Genomic DNA, 18,355 nt, shown 5'->3' with positions numbered 1-18,355 from the left:
ATGTCGGCCAGCTGGCTTTTGGCGCTTAGACTCAATATTGAGAGAAGGTCGTGCTTGCGGTGTGAATCGGCCAGATCTCTGTATATCGGTGAAAGCAGACATCTTCGGCCCAGCAGGAATAAGTTACCATGGACGGATATTATCATGAGGTAGTCCCAACTGGAAACTAATGATAATAAATAGCGGAGGCTTTAGTGGTGATGATGGTATACCCTTTCATGAGTCACTGAAAGTGTGCTATGAGTGTGACAGTGGCAACCAGCAGCCTGGAGATTGTCCACGAATCATGAGTTTCCAGGCAATTCAGGTCAAACTTTTGTTTTGCATCCGATTCATCCATGTGGTCTTGGAGACCACAGGGGATAAAATGATGAAAACTCGCTGCCTTCCAAACGTGGTAAAGCTAGGCTCTCATCTAGATCAGAGAGTATATGTGTTCAAGGGGCCTCTCTTCCTGAGGTGGCCAATTCACCACAGAAAACTCTCCGTCAGGGAGTTTCAAGACAGGGCACAGACCAATCTCTTTGAAGAAACTGGGCCAATGAGTGGGTTGAAGTGAAGAAAGGGCCCAGGGTGACTGAATAGCCCCAGGGTGACATAAACCCCAAGACATGGCCTGACAGCATCCAGGTAGAATTGTCTCAGCCAACCATGCTCTCTTGAGCTCATGGTCAAATGATACGGCTGAGGCCAAGAGTCCCCTCTCTCGAGGTCCTACCAGAAGTTGTCCCACAGGGACAGTTTTCCTCTAGGACAACTTATTGGATGACAGAGTGGAAGCCAGGCAGATGATAGAAGCCCTACCATAGGTATTTTGAACTCTTCATGATCTGGCTGTGTTGGAAGTACTTTCATAAGTTCGGATGGCATTGGCATTCCAAGATCCAGCGAGTGGTGGAACCTCCCAGGAAGAATGCCCAAGTTGTCGAACCAACCTGGCCCGTCTCCAGGGCGTGGTGAGTGGTACTGGTAAGAATCAGAGATATACCACTCCATTTATGTCCTCGGACGTATACGGAATAGAAGCGAAACCACGTACCACTGCATTCTTCCCACCATTTTTGAGTTTGGTGGCCGTCTGATTTCGAGATCTGGAAGAGACCAAAAAGACCGTCACCAGCTCCTCGGCCTTCCCTTCCAGTAGGCACCCCGATGACACTGCTCTGACCTATTACTCAATGGAAAGAACCAGGTTCTGGATGAGAGCAGAATGAGAACGCTGGTGGGGAAAGGTTGTGAGGCCATCTGATGGACGGATCAATTTGATGTTTGATTCTGCCTTTTTCTTCCAGTGGCTGGAGCTCTAGGCAGGGATTGTTGACAGAATTATTGATGATGTCGTAAAAGACTCCATGGATGACCAGTTATGAGTCCAATGTCCACAAACTTTAGTGGTGGTTCTATGCTCGTGAAAAATTGTGGCGCCTTTGTGCCCAATGCAACTTCGAAGATTGAAAGATGGTGCAAGGTGGAAGGTTGCCTGGTTCTCACCGGAGCCAAAGTGGTTATCTGAGCAGAACAAACGGAAGAATCGGCCATTTGACAGGTGAGTCACCCCTGACAAGACAGGAGCATGTGTTCTTATTGTAACATTTTCTAGGTTGGTTTTTGTGTGATGTTGGGTGGAGAACGACAGGTGATTCTCTGGAACTCCCAAAAACACCTGGGAAGTGCAAAGAAAGGTACACACTTGAGTAAAAAGGTTGGTTTCATGCAAAGAAGTGCCGTACATATGCCCAATCTATTACACTGGTTGGGTACCCACCTCGTCCAAGGTAATTGTAACGGTACGGTGCTTATGATTGCCGGGTTCCAAGTTAAGTTTGCTTGGAATTGTGGTCTTGTGGCTGGGGCGTCGCGCAGCATTCGACAGGTCCGTCTCAGTAATCTGCATTGGCACTGCCCGGCTCCACCCACTCAGTATTAGACTGGCCAAAGTCATGGACTCATACGAAAAGATCGAGCTCATTAAGCCAGCTCGTGAGCATGGATTATATCTACTGCTTATGCCTGGAATACCAGCACGATGCCATCATCACCAGCAGTGATGATCCTCTTCCCGTCAAGCCCCTGCACAAAACCCAGCACACCTCCACCCTCACCGTCTCCCCGATGGCCCTTCCACTCTTTCTCAAGGCCTGCAACCGTCGCATTGGGAACATGCTGTGTAGGGCTGGCACCCTGCAGGTTCCACCTTCTCACCACACCATCCATACCGCAGCTCGTCAACAACCACTGCTGCTGTGCTGCTGGTAGCCCTGCGGTCTGTGCCTGCCTCACCCACTCGACCTTAACGACACTAAAGTCTTCATGTGCGCCTTGGATGTGTCGCCGGACGGAAAATGTCCGGCTTGGGTCGTAGACCGTGATACTGCCGTCGACCGAGCCAGCAGCCAGGAGGGGTACTGATGCGGAGCTTGGGGCGAAAGCCAGCGTCTCGATACCGTCGGCCTGCACCTGCAATGCCGCCAGGATCTGGCCTGCCTGTGCCTCGGCCCCAGCCCCTCGCGTTGCGCCTGCCTTGGCGCCCTTGGCCTTTCCTGTCTTCGAGCCGGTTTGTGGTGTAGCTCCTGCCGCCTGTTCCGTGAGCCGTGGCAGGCCGACAACCCTGATAGCCCCTCCGGCGCCACCAACAGCCAGGTATCCTCCCCGAGGCTCAACGGCGACGGAGAAGAGACCGCCCTCTACAGCGAACCTCTGATCCGTCGGTGTGAGGGAGACGACGGTCTGACCATTGTCACTCACGTGGCCCTTGGCAGCCGCGAGTCCCCATACGTCCCATACGTATAGACTGCTCTCTTCATCCACGGTGGCGAGCAAGGATCCATCTGGCGTCCATGCGCCGGCCGTGCAGCTCGAGGTGTGCAGGAAGAAGGTCTGGACGATCTGGAGTGGATTTGTGGCGTCAGATGGATCGATCGTGTATACCCAGACGGACCCGTCGGATGCTCCCAGGGCAATGGAGTTGGGGTAGTCGTTGCTGGGGCATGGCGCCAGCCAGTTTATCTCGGGGACTTCCTGGCTCTCGCCGACGGGGGTGAAGCTCGGTTTTGACGCGTCGACCTTGTACGCTTTTAGGCGGCCATCAAGGCCGCCCGAAACGAGGAAGTCTCCGTTGGGAAGTGTGAAGGCCAACGAGTTGATCGAGTCTGTGTGTCCGTCGATGGCGAAGACGGGCTGAACTTGAACGTTCTCCTTCTGGCTGGCCATCTCTCTGGCCGCGGCCTGGGGGTCGGCGGCGAAGCTTGGTGGCAGCACGGGCCCCTCGTTGTGCGCTATCTCAGGGACCACAAACACATATCCCTTTCCTGGAGCATCGTCGGAGTCTCCCTCGCTGCCGCCGGTGGCTATGATGTTTGGGTTCGTGGGGTGCTGGGCGATGGCGAAGACGGAGTCTTTATGGGCGTCGAAATATGCGACCGAGTCGTTCACGAGTTGCAGCTCCTCCCCTTCGTCATCGTCGGGCTCGGACATGTCAATGTCCCCATCTGCGTTCTCTGCTGGGATCTCCTCGGCAACCTCGTCCATGTCGACGACATCCGGCTCCTCGTCGGAGGCGGGGTCGTGGTGGGGCTTCGAAGACATTGTGGCAGTGTATCGTGGTGAAGTCTCTGGGGAAGGGGGGAGTGTTTTCACTGTTCGGGGAAGCGAAACACTACAATCAAAGACCACCAGTTCGTAGGGATATCAGGCTCGAAATTTATGTCGGCTGGCGGGGATGACTGGCAAGATTGTTGCCCTGGATAATAGTTTGATTTCTAAATTTTTGCTTGATAAGCAGAGGAAAGGGCGGGGCAAAGATGGATGTTCTAGAAGATCAGGATCGACCCGCCCCCCCTGCCACCGGCTATCGATAAGCCCTGTAAGCTTAATGTGATGACAGCTGCAGGGGTCCGATGCAGGGGCCAGAGCTTACCTACTTAGTACTTAGGCAGTGGGCAGGTTGCCAGGCCTAGATAATCAAACCATTTGGACAAGATTCAACAGCCATAAGATACTATCTGATCTAGGTTCGGGCTTGCACAATAGCTGCACAGAATACCAGTCCACACCTAGGCACTGATATTCACGCAAACAAAAATTGGATTCTCGCCCACAAGCCGTTTCCAATGGCCCACCTGCTAAGATCATATAAATCAGCATCGCAGTATGAATAAACTCCTAGTAAATGCATGCAGTGGCAGACCAGTCGCCTTCCCATGTTTCCTCGACAGTGTTCACAACCTCGGAGACAATGGAGGTCTACAAATCCTTCATCGCGGACAAGATGGCCATCAAGGCCCAAACAATTCGGCTTCCGCCTCTTTGTAGAGCTTGTACTTCCCGTCAAACTGATACGACCCCTCCTCAAGGCCTGCCAGAGCCTGGTTTCTCTTGCCGAAGAGCCACGACTTCTCCTTCTCGCCGCCCTTCTTCAGGTAGACCCAGCTTCGCATGCCCGCCCTGGGGAGCTCATGGAACCTGCGCCTGCGCTCCTCCGTCTTAGAGCCGTCCCCGGAACCAGAGAGCCAGACGATGCCACCCAGCCTCGCAGTGACAACACCGCTGAGCAGGCCAATGAACAGCCACGGATACTGCAGGGCCTCTACTTCGAAGGCACTGATGGTCTCATGGGCGACCTTGACATAGTCCGAGTCCCCGAGAATGAATCCCAGCCGAAACAGGTTGGACGTGGATACTGCATTTGTGGACGGCTGTGCGGTGTCCATGCCGTCCTTGAGGCGGAGGATGACATGTTCTGCCTCATCTGCCGTGGAGTAGAACCCTCCACAGGCGGAGTGATGCGCCATGGGCGTGACTGGCCGTGAGGTGCTGGGCACTGTCGGGTCATAGAAGAGCTCGATCTGTCGTTCTGGACGGGCTTATGTTAGCTCCTGATTTGCGTTGCCGGAAAGGACAATCACTTACTCTGCAGGCTGTCGGCCCATTCAAGCCAGTTCTCCTCTCCTGTCGCCTCATATAGATCCAATAGGGCCTCGATCAGGAAGGCATAGTCCTCAGCGTATCCCTGTACAGAACTCCGCCTATCAAAATAAGACCTGTACAGCAGCTTCGCCTGCGCGTCCCATGACCGCGTCTCGATGAATCTTGCCGCCCCTGTGGCTGCATCCAAATATTTCTTGGCCTTCTCGGGGTCAATAGATTTGATGGCTGAGCTCGTCCTCGCCAGTGCGGAGATCACCATGGCATTTGTGCTGGTCACGGCTTTCGTGTCCGCCTCCGGCCTCACTCGATCTGCCTCGCGACGTGCCCTCAGCCGCGACCGCGCAGTCTCGATCCATTCCTTAGCCTCTGCTGACGACGTGCCGAACTGTTTCCAGAGCTCTTCTGCACCTTTGACGGTGTGCAAGACATTCTGGTTCAGGAACTCGTCGTTCGGGTCTTGCTCCCGCTCGACGTTGCCGTGGCCCAGCACATTCCAGTGTGCCGCGGCAAGGGCGCCCACGGTGGGCGAGTCCTTGAACACCTCGTCGAATTCCCTCCGGGTCCATAGGTAGTAAGCACCCTCGCGCATCTGGGTGTCGCCTTTCCTGTAGTACGAATCTGCTGACTCGCTACTGGCAAACCCACCGTCCGGCCGCAATATGGGCGGCGATGTCAGGTACTCTGCAAGTTCAAAGACCACGTTGGCAAACTCGTCGTCTCTCTTGAGCCCTCTCGCAGTTGACAACCAAGCATCGAGATACAAGCCTAGCAGCAGCGCATTATCCGAGACCATCTTCTCGAAATGCGGCATGGACCAGTTTGCTGTTACAGCGTAGCGATGGAACCCCCCACCGACGTGATCACGCAGACCACCGTCCCTGAGCCTCCGCAGGGTGTGCAGCGCGATGTGTCTCGCCTGGGCGACCTCCTTATCCCCCACGACATCGGCCACCACACTCGGGAAGTTTGCGAGTTTCAAGAGGAATGAAAGCTTGGCCGGGGTCGGAAACTTTGGCGCGATCCCAAAGCCGCCGTTGACCGGGTCGAAAGTGCCCGCAATCCGCATGTAGGCCTCCTCCAGCTGGTCCAAGTCCAAGTCTGAGTCCCCAGCCATGGGCGCACCGGACAGATCGGTCGGGACGGCGGCGCTCGAGGCACCCACTGCTCCGGGAGTGGCCGTGCCTCGCGTGCCGAGGGTGCCCTCGGCAGCGAACTCGCGCAGCTTGGACACGATCTCCTTGGCCTCCTGCCGGCACCTGGCCTCGTGCTGCGGCCAGACCTCCTTCATCTTCTGCAGGATCACCAAGAAGTCGATGCGCTCATCCTCGGCAACCTCCTCGCCGTCAGGGCCGATGAGCTCAGTACCGGGAGAGGGCCAATATGTGCCGCCAAAGACGGGTTCCAACTCGGGGGTCAGGAAGACGTTCAGGGGCCACCCGCCGGCGCCGTTGATGGCCTGGATATAGTTCATGTAGATGTTGTCTATGTCCGGGCGCTCCTCACGGTCGACAAGGATTGGCACGAAAGAGTTGTTGAGGAGCTTGGCGATCTCGGGATGAGAGAAGGACTCGCGGGTGGTCAGCCGGCAATCTGGGCGTCGGGCGGCCGAGATTAGCTGGGCTGTCCGGGCCCCCGCGGCGGTGGGTGTGGTTGTGCGGGACGAGGGAGGGACTCACAATGGCATGACTTGAAGCCGATGTTGATGAAAATCAGCTTGTTCTCCTTCTTGGCGCGCTGTATGGCCTCATGGTCCAACAGCTGCCAGGCGACGGGGGTGGAGGCATGTGATTGCACGTAGGGGCTGGTGCTGTCGCCGGCGCGGTTCTGGAGAGCAGGGAGGCCGGACACAGAAACCCTGGAGAACTGGGCGGACAGCTCAGCATCCCTCGCCGTGACCGAGTGCTGTTGTTTGAGCTGTGGCTTCTGTGGCTTCATGCTGCCGGCTTGTCGTGAGAGCGACCTCGAGGAGGAGGCAAGTTGATGATCGAGTGCGCCCTGTTCGCACTGTTCGCAGCAGGATAATGCGGAATGCGGAATGGCGTCGTCGTTTCTAGCCAGTGGGATACGGGGGACTAGCAGGTATCAAAAGAAGAGAAGATCACGGTGCCTGCGATACTTGTCATGCCTGCAAAATATTGTAGCCATGGTCGACGAGGACCAGTTCAGGCGCCCGCCCCGCCCCCACCACACGCCCTGACCCGCAGCACCCTCTCCAGGCTGCCAAGGCGCCATCTCAACGTCATATGGCTTACGCCTGCCGCTCGCCTGCCGGCTAAATGCCCATCCACTCGTTTGCATTAGTCCCAAGCTGGCACTTGGTCATGATTCTTCTGGCGGCATGCGTAAACTGTAGCAATGTAGCTGGTTGTCACGCCCGTTGAAGATGTACGTATAGATGCAGTGTCTTTTATCATTCATTGTTTTGATTTTCATCCCCCCCCCCAATTTCTTTGTCTTCCTTATCTCTAGGAGGAGTTCTTCCTTTGAAAAATAAATAATTAATTGTGTTGACCGAAACCAGAATTCTGAAAGGAGCAGCCTACAGCTGACAACCTGACCGCCGCTCCTTTGAATACTGCTACCTTCCGCAGGACCACCCGAGATTCCACATAGGTTCCAACCGACCCCTTGAGGGGGCTCTAGCTCTCCAAGCGAGAAGTGACCCAGCTCCATCCGACGCGCATGTCACCACCGGTGGTCAGGTCGTGGCCTGTGTGAGGCATTGGGGGCACAGTTTTGCCAGCAAACCAGAGCCACACAACTGGGTCGTGTACCAGTACCGCACGCTCAGACTCACGCCGAGGACGAGGATCAGGCGGTAGAAGGCCACCTGGCGGCACATGAAGAGCTGTACGACGAAGCTGGTGGCGACGACGAGGCAAAGCATCATGATCATGGCGATTCTGATCGAGCCGGGGCCCTGCATCACGGGGAGGGTAATGAACATGGGAAGCAGCAGCGAGTCGAAGAAGGCAAAGTTGACCATGGTGACCATGCCGCGGATGTAATCCGACGAGGGCTCTTTCGGGCCGCGGGTGATGACGGTGAGAGCCATCCCGGAGTCGCGTATCTCCATGAAACCCCCGGCCGAGGGGCCACCACGGCTGTACCCAAGCAGCTTTTCCAACATGTCTTTCTTGTGGTGACAGCGGGAGTCGGCGTGAATGCAGCCGAACACGCAGTCGCCGAGCGGCTGCCCGAGGGTCTTGGAGCTCTGGAAGGCGCCCCAGCTGGTCTCGAACGTGCCGAAGTCAACCTGGCGGGTTGTCTGTGGGGAGCAGAAAGCCCAGATGTAAAGCCTGGCGACGAGCCGGAAAGGGAACAGAAGGTACCATGCGACAGTCGACTAGACCTTGTGGGGCCCCTCCAAAATCGGTTCTGCCATTGTGTGATGTTGTCCTCGGGGCGGCTGGGGGTGGTGCGCTGTTTTCTAGGGAGTTCTGGGGGACCAGCTGTGGCAGTCGTAGCCGTGCTTGTGGGTATTGGTGGTCGACGAGCTGACCCAGGGTGTGGCACGGGGGTGGTAACGAGCGTACCCGGACGATATCGGATAGAAGCTGGTAAGAGTTGTGGAGGGCGCTCATGTAGGGAAAACAGGTACGTTGCTCGAGGTCTCGAGATGGGCCAAGTTCGTCAGGCAGGAAAACATCGAGTTGCTTGCTTTTGTCCCTGCCTTGATCCAGGCGTGCAAGTTGCCGCCATCGGAGGGAGGAGCGAACGACTCTGGGACCCGCACGCCGCACTGCAGCAAGTACCTAGGTACCTATGGACCGGACCTGTAGGTGGTCCAAATAGCAGACACGAGAACACAAAACCACCAGAATTGCTTGTGCAGGCAAAATGCAAATGTATTTGAAGAAACGACTGCCCGTGACGGCGACCCGGGCCTATCTATTACCAGCAACAAACTCTTGAAAAGCAGTGTGCACGGAAACTTTACCTACCTCCGTACGTACCCACCTGGGTAGACATGGACCGAGACTTACACAATGACACTCACCTTGAGCACCAGACCAGGAACCTGTGCTGGTTCAAACCCAGTCCCAGGTGCACCCCACGTGGCTTGCTGTCTCTGCCGAAATCTGAGCCCTCGCCTTGCAAGGCGAGCAGAATAGATTTCGAAGCGGTAAACACGAGCACTTGCCCTCTACTGCAGATGCATACAACGCCGCACAATAGGCTGGCACTGAGCGTCGCTTTGCCAGTTCAGACCTGGGCGGCACCGTGCTTTCCTCGAGGAAAATGCTGGCGCAGCGCTCGCAGCTCAACTCGACATCTCTCGTGCCCACCTTGCCATGGCGATCGCAGCTCGACAGGGGTGTCAGCGTGCGCGGAGGTGGGCTGACGGTCCTTCTTGTCGGGCTCCTGTGGGCTCCTGGAACCCACACGCTCAAGCCTCCGTCTTTGGTGACCTTGCGCAAACGACTCGGAAGGAAAGCCTGGCCCGGACTGAGGAAATGGGGGCGACTTGCCCTCGTCCCGAACCGAGATTCAGCGCACTCGGCACATGACACCGCCCTGCACTCGCCCTCCTCGCGCGAACCAGCCTGGTTCAAGCTCAGAGGGGCGGGTTGACGCACCTTTGCGCCTTGCCCATCCGCACGTTCGGCCCCGTCCTGCCAGCAGACACTCCGCATCACGGCCCGCTTGAGAGCAAAGCTACTCATTCCAATTTCTGTGAATACAAGGTACTACAGAGAGATCTGGGTGGGCAGCTGGGCGTGATGTACGTTGAAGTCTCCCGAGTGTCTGATGAACAAGACCCGAGGTGACGGGCATCAGATGGGCAACACCGGGTTTTTAATCGCAGATATGCAAAGTAAAGACATGGCCGACAAAGACCACACCGTCTTGGGAACAATGGCAAAACCCAGCCATGAACATAGGCTCTTGTTGTCCTATTGTTGAACAACAAAGCGGGTGGGTTGACTGGGAAAACATAGAAAGACAAGGCCGTTGACGACGGTCATAGTGCCAACGGGATTAATGCCTGGGTTGTTACTCAAGGACGGCAGGCCGAAGGAGGAAGAGCGAGAGGTGAAATGCAACAGTCAGGCGTCAAGCCAACAGGCCGGGTAAAATGGCCCAAATGTCGTCGAGCTGCTGACACACCACTGTAATGTGGATAGTGTGGATCCAGATGGTCAATACCCCTGACAGGATTCAGGAACCCGGGGAAGGATCAGCAGCTTGAACTCAATCTTGGGCTTGTTTGTGCCTGGTGCCTGGATCCGCGTCCAGGTGTCGAGGCCTGGACCGCCATCGATCAGGCTCTTCTCCTCAGGCTGGCTTACGTCCCCGCTGTTTGTCACCAAGTCCATCGATAACAATGTACTCCGTACCATCACACCACCCGTGGGAGTCACATCCCCAGCAATCAGCTGCATGGCCCGAGCACGCGCTGGCAGATGCAGATGCAGGACCTGCCAGCCTGCTCGTGCTGTTACACACTACAATGTGGTACAAGCCACGGCCGGGCTGCTGGATTCGGACAAGCGCTACGCACAATCGTGGCACGGAACCAAAGACAACCAGAGGCGGCAAACAGGAATCAACTAACGGCCTAATAACGGCACCGAAGGATTCCGCTGCTTCCCTCCCCCCCCCCCCAAAAAAAAAAAGACGGCACCCCTTTTCTGATTCCTTTCTGACTCCTGATAATATCTCGAGAATCTCGGTCTGAGTTGTCCTGAGTCTGTCGTAGAGGCTGCAGAAACTCACATGCCTTGCGCATCACACAAGTGCCAACCAGGTCAGCGACGATCACGGACGTTTCAAGATAGTTGACAGGGACCCGGCCGGCCTTATTTGAGCCTCTACGCCCATGTCTTGTCAAAAGTCCCCTGACCCCGAGCAATGCACTGGCAGCGCAGAACGGCTCCACGGCCGCTTGGCCCGGACGCCATATCACTGTCATGCAATTGCTGAATCCTTCGGTCCCAGATGATTGGCCTGCTAGCCACTGACTACTTGCCTAGGGTTCGGTGTGACCAATCGTCGAATATCAGTATGGGCACTATCTCGTTCTGAGCATGCCGCTATACCTGTTCCTGGCCTCATTGACAGGTTCGCTCCCCCTTTGGTGAGGTCTGCCAGGCTACCAAGCCGTGCTCATCTCCTGAGCCACTGATCCGGTCTACTGGTTGATGCTTACAGCCCTGGCCCATGCTGCCTCTACCCAATGGGTTCGAGGCACTGACGGGGGAAATTCGATGATGCTTGAGCTGCTGCAAGACGGCGGGGCTCATGTTGGTGACAGCCTAGAACTAGGCCCTGACGCTGCGCCGCAGTCACCATCGTGCGGTGCTCACACTCTAGGAGGATGTGCACCCCGTTCTGCTTTGGGCAAAATGAGTAAAGCCATATGTAGGTACGCACACCAACGCCTTGCGTTGCTGCGGCCTCTCTCCTTTGCTCTCTCTCTCTCGCCCTTCCGCCTCATCGTCTTGTCAAGATCCCCGACGACGGCGAGCTCTCTCAGCCAGCAAAGGTTTCTTTGCGTCCTTTCGTTGATCACAGCGGCCACACACTCTTTTCCGGCTTATGCCACTACACTCATTCCATATTTACCATAATAACAAACCCCTAATACAAATAATGTATCCCCGTGTGTCCCTTGTTGTGGCTGCCCTTGCGGCCCCCGTGCTGGCGACCTCCGGCAGCGTGAATGTCTACTGGGGTCAGCAGGGCAATGGAGAACTGGCCACAGCTTGTCAGGACCCGTCCATTGACTACATCACCTTGGGATTCGTCAACATCTCACCGGAGAATGGAGGTCCCACTGAGTATCCCGGTACAAACTTCGGGGCACACTGTTGGGCAGACAAGTACAGCACTGACGGACATACATCCCAGCTGCTCAGCACATGCCCGTCTCTTACCCCGGGCATCGCAGTCTGTCAAGGCCTTGGGAAGAAGGTTCTCCTCTCGATTGGCGGTGTCTACAGTGCCTACAGCAACTACACAGTGTCCACCCCCATCAATGGAGTTGAGTTTGCCGAGTTCGTCTGGGGCGCCTTTGGGCCTTGGACGGAGGCTTGGGCTGGGAAGCCTAGGCCTTTCGATGATGGCGACCAGCACAATGCCGTGGATGGTTTCGACTTTGACCTTGAGTCTTCGTCTGGTGAGTGATCGGATGGTGGGCAGCAAACATGTGTGAACCACGTACTGACCCGATTGCAGCCGGTGATGAAGGTTATGCAGCCATGATCAATGCCTTGAGGGGGCTGATCACTGTGTCTGGACGAGACGACATTATCACGGCCGCTCCGCAGTGCCCGCTCGACGAGTGGCAAACCATGACATACCTGCTTGAGAACGTCCAGTTTGATCGGCTGTGGATTCAGTTCTACAACAACCCCCAATGCAGTCTCCTACAGGCTGATGGCTCCCCGAACCCGGGTTTCAACTACGCTGCTTGGGAGGAATATCTCTCCAAGACCCCAAGCAAGGATGCCAAGCTTCACATTGGCCTCCCAGGCAGTGCAGATGCTGCAGGCAGTGGTTACGTGGACGCCTCTGTTGCCAGTACTTATCTCTGCAAATACGGGGGCTATCCAATGTTTGGCGGTGTCATGGTTTGGGACCAGTGGTTCGCGGCCCAGAACACAATTGACGGTGCTTCATACAACCAAGTACTGTACGAGTCCATGAAGTGCGGTTGCAAGGAGTGCCCAATCCCCACCAGCACGATCTCGACGACAACCGCTGAAAGCACAAGCTTGTCCACAGCTCCACCGGTCACAATCACATCGTCGACCTCCGCACCACCCACTTCCACGCCGACATGTACCGGAGTTGCTGGCTGGGATAAGGATGGCACCAACATCGGTGAGTACTTCTAGGAGACGGGACGACCAAGGAAGAAGTTTGACACTGACTGCCGTTCCCTGTGGAAGGCTTTTATGCCGACGCAGCTTCTGCAACCTACAGCGGCTGCCTCGCGCTCTGTGACGCCAACGAAGACTGTCTCAGCTTCGGTGTCCTCTCTGCTCCTGCATGCGCTCTCTACAGCTACACAGTCGAAGGTAATATCGTGGTGGACGCGGGCTCTGGCAACTTTTTCTTCGACAAGGGCGGCGTCTGCCCGCAGCCTACCAGCAGCAGCACAGCCGTTACCTCCGCCTCAGAAACAGTTTCCCTGTCCAGCACGAGCGTCTCTACCGGGTCCTCTACGGCCTCAACTGACTCGGCCTCTACCATCTCGTATACTTCGGAGACTAGCACATACTCTGCCACGACTTTGACAACCTCTAGTGCCGAGAGCGCCTCTACGTCAGAAGCTACAACCGCAGAGGTTCCTCCTACGACATCCGAGACAGAGGGTGTTAGTATCAGCTCTACTACGGGCTGGAGCAACATCACATGGACCACTGCAAGCACCTCAGAGTCTCAGACGGCCCCCACAACGGTCATCACCACCAGCAGCTTTCATCTGTCAACTCGACCCCACACGTCATGGTCTAACTCTACCTGGACATCTCACGGCCCGAGCTCCACAGAGCAAGGGACCACCGAGTTGTCCACTACGCCTGTCACGTCGACGTCGGTGGCAACTGAGCCCACCAGCCCAGGCAGTGGTGGGCACACAACAGAGACATTCTACTCGACGACTGTTGTAACAGTGACTTCCTGCGCCCCGACTGTGACGAATTGCCCTGGTACACCACATGTGACAACCTCCGTAATTCCAATTACCTCAACAATTGTCCCTCTGCCCAGTCCGGGGGATGATGAGACCGTCACCGCCACAGTCGTTCCAATCACTTCCACATCGGCTCGCCCCGGTCCCGGCGGCGAACAGCTGACCACGAGCACAATTTACAGCACCACGGTCTACACCGTCACGTCTTGTGCGCCTGCTGTGACCGACTGCCCTGGCAGGCTCGGGTCTGTGACCACGCAAATCATTGCCATCTCGACAACCGTCTGCCCCGTCACGGAAGGTGGTCACACCGGTCCCACCCCACCCGCGGAGAATGGTGGCGGCGGCGCCGGTTCAACCCCCTCCGAGACCAAGCCTGCCGGCTCCGGTCCCAGTCCGTCCGCCCCAGCCGGAGGTGAAGGCGAAGCCTCAAACCCCAGCCCTTCCAGCCCGGCTGGGGGCGAGGGATCCCATGTCAGCCCGTCGGAGGGGCCCGAGGAGGGAGCAACTACCACCACTGTCCAGACACAAATGCACAGCACAATTACCCTGCCCGTCGTGTCGGTTCCGACTGCAGGGAATGAAGGCTATGCCCCGCCGCCGGTGAACAACGCCGGACCGGGACCCAGTCACGTGTTCGGTAACAGCACGGTGACCAAGACCTTTAGCCTCGCAACGGTCAAGCCAACCGGGGCCGGTGTCCCCGCGCCTCAGAACACGGTGGTGACTGCCGGCGCTGCACGGGGTATTGTTGGGGCTGGCATGACGATGGTTGTTGGTGTGATGGCTTTCATGCTGTAATGAGGAGTACTAGGTACGTTTGATAGGGTTTTAGGACTTTTGTACGCATAACATACCTGTATTTGGGTTGTGTTTTGCATTTGTTGTCCCGTTCCTTTTGGGTGTGCAATAATATGAGTATTATACAGACTATTAGGCAACTCGTACTTGTGCCGGCTAATGCAGAATCTCTTGTCCAAACTAGGGGCAAAAGTCCATCCAAGGACCTATGACTTATTTTGCATTCAGGTGATATCTGTGCTATTCTTCTAATCGAATATTGTTTCGCTTAGCATGATATTCTCTGCCCTCGAAAGCCCTTATCCTGAACTTCAAGTTGTTTTACAACAATTCCCAAGCACAAAACTTGAAGTATATAATTCATCTGTTCAGGAAGGCAAGCACAGTTACTTGCAGTCCCCAACGGTATTTGTGGTCCCGCTGCTGATCACGCAGTAATTGAACTGGGGACACTGGCTTATAGTTGATCTCTGCCCACTGTGCCCGCCCGCTGAGGCCCGATGTTGTAAATTCTCAGATACATATGTAGTCTGCCGCGACCGCATGAGAAAGTTTATGTACATCTTTTTCAAGGTTGGCAATGCAGGTCAATTTTGTCTGCCAAGCGTCATTGGAATGAATACGGGTGATTGGTAGGGGAACAGCAATAGGGCGGGCCCAAACATGACAGCGGCAAAGACATCCTGGGTTTCCATTCCGCAATGGGTTGGAAAATGCTACTGGCCAAGACGTTGTCGACAACGTGGGACGGTTTCCGATTGCTAGCGTCGAACGAATCCGAATGTTCCACCAGCCAGTGTGGATTAACATTACCTTGTTGATACCTCATTCCTGAGTATTCTCGACAAGTGAGACATTCTTCTCTAATCGTTCGAGGGTTTCAAGGAACTGGCAGATTAGTTTACGGTATTCCCGCAATCTATTCCCGCAATCTATTCATGAGAACGGCGAGAACTGAGACATCGTGAGTCTACACAGATGCTCCCGGGCAATGCATTCTGCCTCTGGCAAAAGATCAGCAGGTTCCGCTGTTGAAGCACGAGATATGCCGATGTTTTTCACAGTCGGGCCGCATCCATGGAGTCTGGTGCACTACTAGACCCAAAAGGTATTCCAAGTATGCAGCTCGGTGTCTGATAACTGATATGTGAGCTTTTCGCGAAGCCCTCGAACTCAAGTGCTAGCAATATGAATGAAACACGAAGCTTCCTCGACCTTGTCTCTGGATTATTTCTAGCCCGGTTTGCATCCATCCAGGGTATTTGTTGAGGCATGATGTGCCTTAACCTGGTGATCCACTTCATCGCGGCCATTTTGTTGACGCTTAAAGTTCGGGCTCAAGATGTTTCTTATATCACCTCAGCATTCACTGAATGTTTCCCGGTTGCCACAGGGACATTGCCTGATGATTCCGCACGAGCCACAAGTCTAACCACCGCGTCGATGTCCGAACCTGTTGGCCCATCGGATCTATTAAACCATCCTTTAACGCCAGTGGACTCTGGTGGTCTAGTCGGGGAGGGATGGCATCCACCTGGTATTGCGTCGTACACGTACAGCATGCCACCATGCGCAGTTTGTGATTGCCCGACCTGTACCACCACCAGCGTCTTTTCGACAATGCTCCCGGATCTTGGCTCAAAGGGCCCAATAGAGCGACCCTATATTGTTACCGAGACCTACGTTGGGATGTCCTCCCTGCCCTACTTCCCGACGCCAACACCTATCCCGTACGGATTCACAACGGCAGTCGAGACCTATACAGGCGGTGCACCACAGCCTATTACGCGAACCATCGTAGTGCCTAAGACCGGTAGGCCAGGGCGATGCGATGTGACGAAATTGACGTGTTCTCTCGCAAGCCACCGGCAAAGCATACCCCCTCCAGAATCGGGTGCACATTCATCCACAGGGGCAGCCGAAACTCACAGTGAAGCCACCGCTGTTGGGACTACTTTGATCACCAGCAGGGAAGGTGGCCCCGAGATGACCGGGGTGGAGGACCAAAGTTCGGGAGCTGCGGACGGCGGAACCAGAGGGCCTTCCACAGCGACCGCGACGGATATTTTAACCAGCGCAGCTAGCTCATCCTGGTCGAAATGGTTGTTGTCATATGGCGTAGTCACTTCGGCCTTCTGGGGAGTGTTTCTGTTTCAATAAGAACGAGACGTCTCGATATAACCTCAAAAAAGACAGCGATTGAACGCGCGCCTAACAATGATCGATGGACCAAATCTGATACCCGTTTCCTCCAGTCTCAGCGGCACACAGAACATGCAACATGTTGTCCATTACCATTGAGCGTGCTCCTGTATATTCAACGGCAGATGCAGCATTTGCTGTCCCGACGACGTTGGCTTGGGCAAACGCCCTGACCGGATATTCATCTGAAGAGAGGGATGTATGAGCCTAGGCGCAGCCAAAGCCCGATCCCGCTCATTGCGCATAGCCACAAAGTCCTGCTCAGTTATGCCGTCCCTCAGGTGCTTATTCTGCTTCTTATGCTCCTCGACGCTCATACAAGGCGAGGGTTTCCTGCCGTGTGAGGGGTAGTCGTGTCCAGTCCATATTTTCACATGGTCTGGTAAGCTGAGGAGTTTCCGCCCTGACCTGTAAAGATCGCCTGCGCTGCCACCAGGGAAATCGCACCGGGCGGTCCCAATATCTGCGTGGAAGATAGAGTCACCACAAAAAACATTGTCTGTGAAAGTGTCAGCATTTCTCTGGAACCCAATGGATAAGGAGAGCTGGAGGCTAACCTCCGATCAGGTATCCTATGTGGTCAGGTGTGTGACCGGGGAGATGAATTGCCTTCGCCTTCAAGGTCCCGATCTGGAAGACCTCATCGTCATCGAACAGACGTTCAAACACGCCGTCAATCTCATCGGCCGGTACGTTGTACCTCTTACTGAACAAATCTTGAATTCTAGCAATACGCTTGCCGATACCTATGGGCGGTTTGTGGCCTTGCGTCTGGGACAATCGGCTCTGGAGATAAGAGCCGGCGGTGACATGGTCTGCGTGAGCGTGGGTCTCCAGGATCAAGTCTACCTTATAGCCCTGTTCCCTGACCAGAGAAAGCAAAGCATCTGCACTCCCAGTAGTCAGGGCTTGGGTTGCCGGTTCAAAGTCAAGCACGGGATCGATGATAGCGGCGCTCGAGGTGACCGGGTCCGCAACCACATACTGCCAAGTACCTGTCTTACTCTCGAACACGTCGTGAATTTTTGGCTGGGTGGCCATCGTCGTTACAGTAGCAAAAGACAATCGTGGCCGAAATTGCGGATTGGGTCCAAGATAAGTCGTGCTCACTGGCAGTTCCTTTGTTGCTTGAAATAGATGACGTTGACTTGACGGTGCAGTGGACCGACGACGAATTGTTCTCGATGTTGTGTTCACCGTCGGCGGATATGGTGATGGGCTTGGACTTTTGAAAGGGGCGGTAGTGTACCTAGGGAAGAACGATGATGTTGCAAATGCTGATCTTGCGCGAGGCGGATGCATGGAAGAGCTCTGGAGTGTCGCAGTGCTGCTGCCGTTGGGAAAACGTAGACATCGCATGTTGGGTCTTCTTCGCATATAAATATTTCTATGCCAGATTAAAGACGAAAGTAAATTCATGCGCCAAAACCCCGGCTGTAACTTCGTCTCACCTCTCCAATTGGTGATAAAAGCAAACTTCTAGTATGCTAGGCACTGTCGGGATATCATTCTGACTGGCTTTAGTATGTAGGCTGGTCTAGTCGGCGAACTCCTGGTCTAGTCCCGAGGTCGGCGACCTTTTAAAGTCTAAACTTGCTCAACACCCGCATAATCCAAGGCTGTTATGGTGCGCAATAGAGGCAACTTTCTAAAAACCCTAAAATCCCTTATACCTATACACCTACATTAATAGTTAGACACCTTTAATCTCCTAATTTAACTAATATATAATACTTTAAAGACTTATCTATATCTATAAACCCCTTATTTAAAATAAATACT

General features: G+C 55.0%; 6 protein-coding genes across 6 annotated transcripts; 2 read left to right on the top strand and 4 right to left on the bottom strand.

The window, feature by feature from the left end:
• Positions 1 to 1,794: 1,794 nt before the first annotated feature.
• On the bottom strand, positions 1,795 to 3,940 carry KVR01_002885 (uncharacterized protein). The gene is made up of 2 exons (XM_044791163.1): positions 3,917 to 3,940; positions 1,795 to 3,847 (listed from the first exon to the last, which is right to left on the bottom strand). Exon 2 carries the CDS (start codon positions 3,583 to 3,585, stop codon positions 2,005 to 2,007), a length of 1,581 nt encoding a protein of 526 aa, XP_044647900.1. The 5' UTR covers positions 3,586 to 3,847; positions 3,917 to 3,940; the 3' UTR covers positions 1,795 to 2,004.
• Positions 3,941 to 4,065: 125 nt separating this feature from the next.
• Positions 4,066 to 7,058, bottom strand: KVR01_003379 (uncharacterized protein). The gene is made up of 3 exons (XM_044792890.1): positions 6,603 to 7,058; positions 4,909 to 6,516; positions 4,066 to 4,852 (listed from the first exon to the last, which is right to left on the bottom strand). The coding sequence occupies exons 1-3, from the start codon at positions 6,859 to 6,861 to the stop codon at positions 4,275 to 4,277; spliced, it is 2,445 nt and encodes an 814-aa protein (XP_044648394.1). The 5' UTR covers positions 6,862 to 7,058; the 3' UTR covers positions 4,066 to 4,274.
• Positions 7,059 to 7,624: 566 nt separating this feature from the next.
• KVR01_003425 (uncharacterized protein) lies at positions 7,625 to 9,593 on the bottom strand (the record flags this gene model as incomplete). Its single annotated transcript, XM_044790429.1, has 3 exons — positions 7,625 to 8,225; positions 8,279 to 8,423; positions 9,101 to 9,593. 3 exons carry the CDS (start codon positions 9,591 to 9,593, stop codon positions 7,625 to 7,627), a joined length of 1,239 nt encoding a protein of 412 aa, XP_044648440.1.
• A 1,605-nt stretch (positions 9,594 to 11,198) lies between these two features.
• Positions 11,199 to 14,820, top strand: KVR01_002689 (uncharacterized protein). Its single transcript, XM_044788400.1, has 3 exons — positions 11,199 to 12,049; positions 12,109 to 12,756; positions 12,825 to 14,820. Exons 1-3 carry the CDS (start codon positions 11,470 to 11,472, stop codon positions 14,369 to 14,371), a joined length of 2,775 nt encoding a protein of 924 aa, XP_044647704.1. The 5' UTR covers positions 11,199 to 11,469; the 3' UTR covers positions 14,372 to 14,820.
• A 1,171-nt stretch (positions 14,821 to 15,991) lies between these two features.
• KVR01_002942 (uncharacterized protein) lies at positions 15,992 to 16,531 on the top strand (the record flags this gene model as incomplete). The annotated part of the gene is made up of 1 exon (XM_044786155.1): positions 15,992 to 16,531. The coding sequence occupies one exon, from the start codon at positions 15,992 to 15,994 to the stop codon at positions 16,529 to 16,531; it is 540 nt and encodes a 179-aa protein (XP_044647957.1).
• KVR01_003834 (uncharacterized protein) lies at positions 16,522 to 18,072 on the bottom strand. Its single transcript, XM_044786223.1, has 2 exons — positions 17,131 to 18,072; positions 16,522 to 17,072 (listed from the first exon to the last, which is right to left on the bottom strand). Exons 1-2 carry the CDS (start codon positions 17,990 to 17,992, stop codon positions 16,663 to 16,665), a joined length of 1,272 nt encoding a protein of 423 aa, XP_044648849.1. The 5' UTR covers positions 17,993 to 18,072; the 3' UTR covers positions 16,522 to 16,662.
• Between the last annotated feature and the right edge of the window lie 283 nt (positions 18,073 to 18,355).

The sequence above is a fragment of the Diaporthe batatas genome (assembly GCF_019321695.1).
Source record: "Diaporthe batatas strain CRI 302-4 chromosome Unknown Contig00003, whole genome shotgun sequence".
In the NCBI taxonomy this organism is placed as follows: domain Eukaryota; kingdom Fungi; phylum Ascomycota; class Sordariomycetes; order Diaporthales; family Diaporthaceae; genus Diaporthe; species Diaporthe batatas.
Note: the sequence above shows the minus strand (reverse complement) of the source record. Positions and strands in the feature narration are given on the sequence as shown.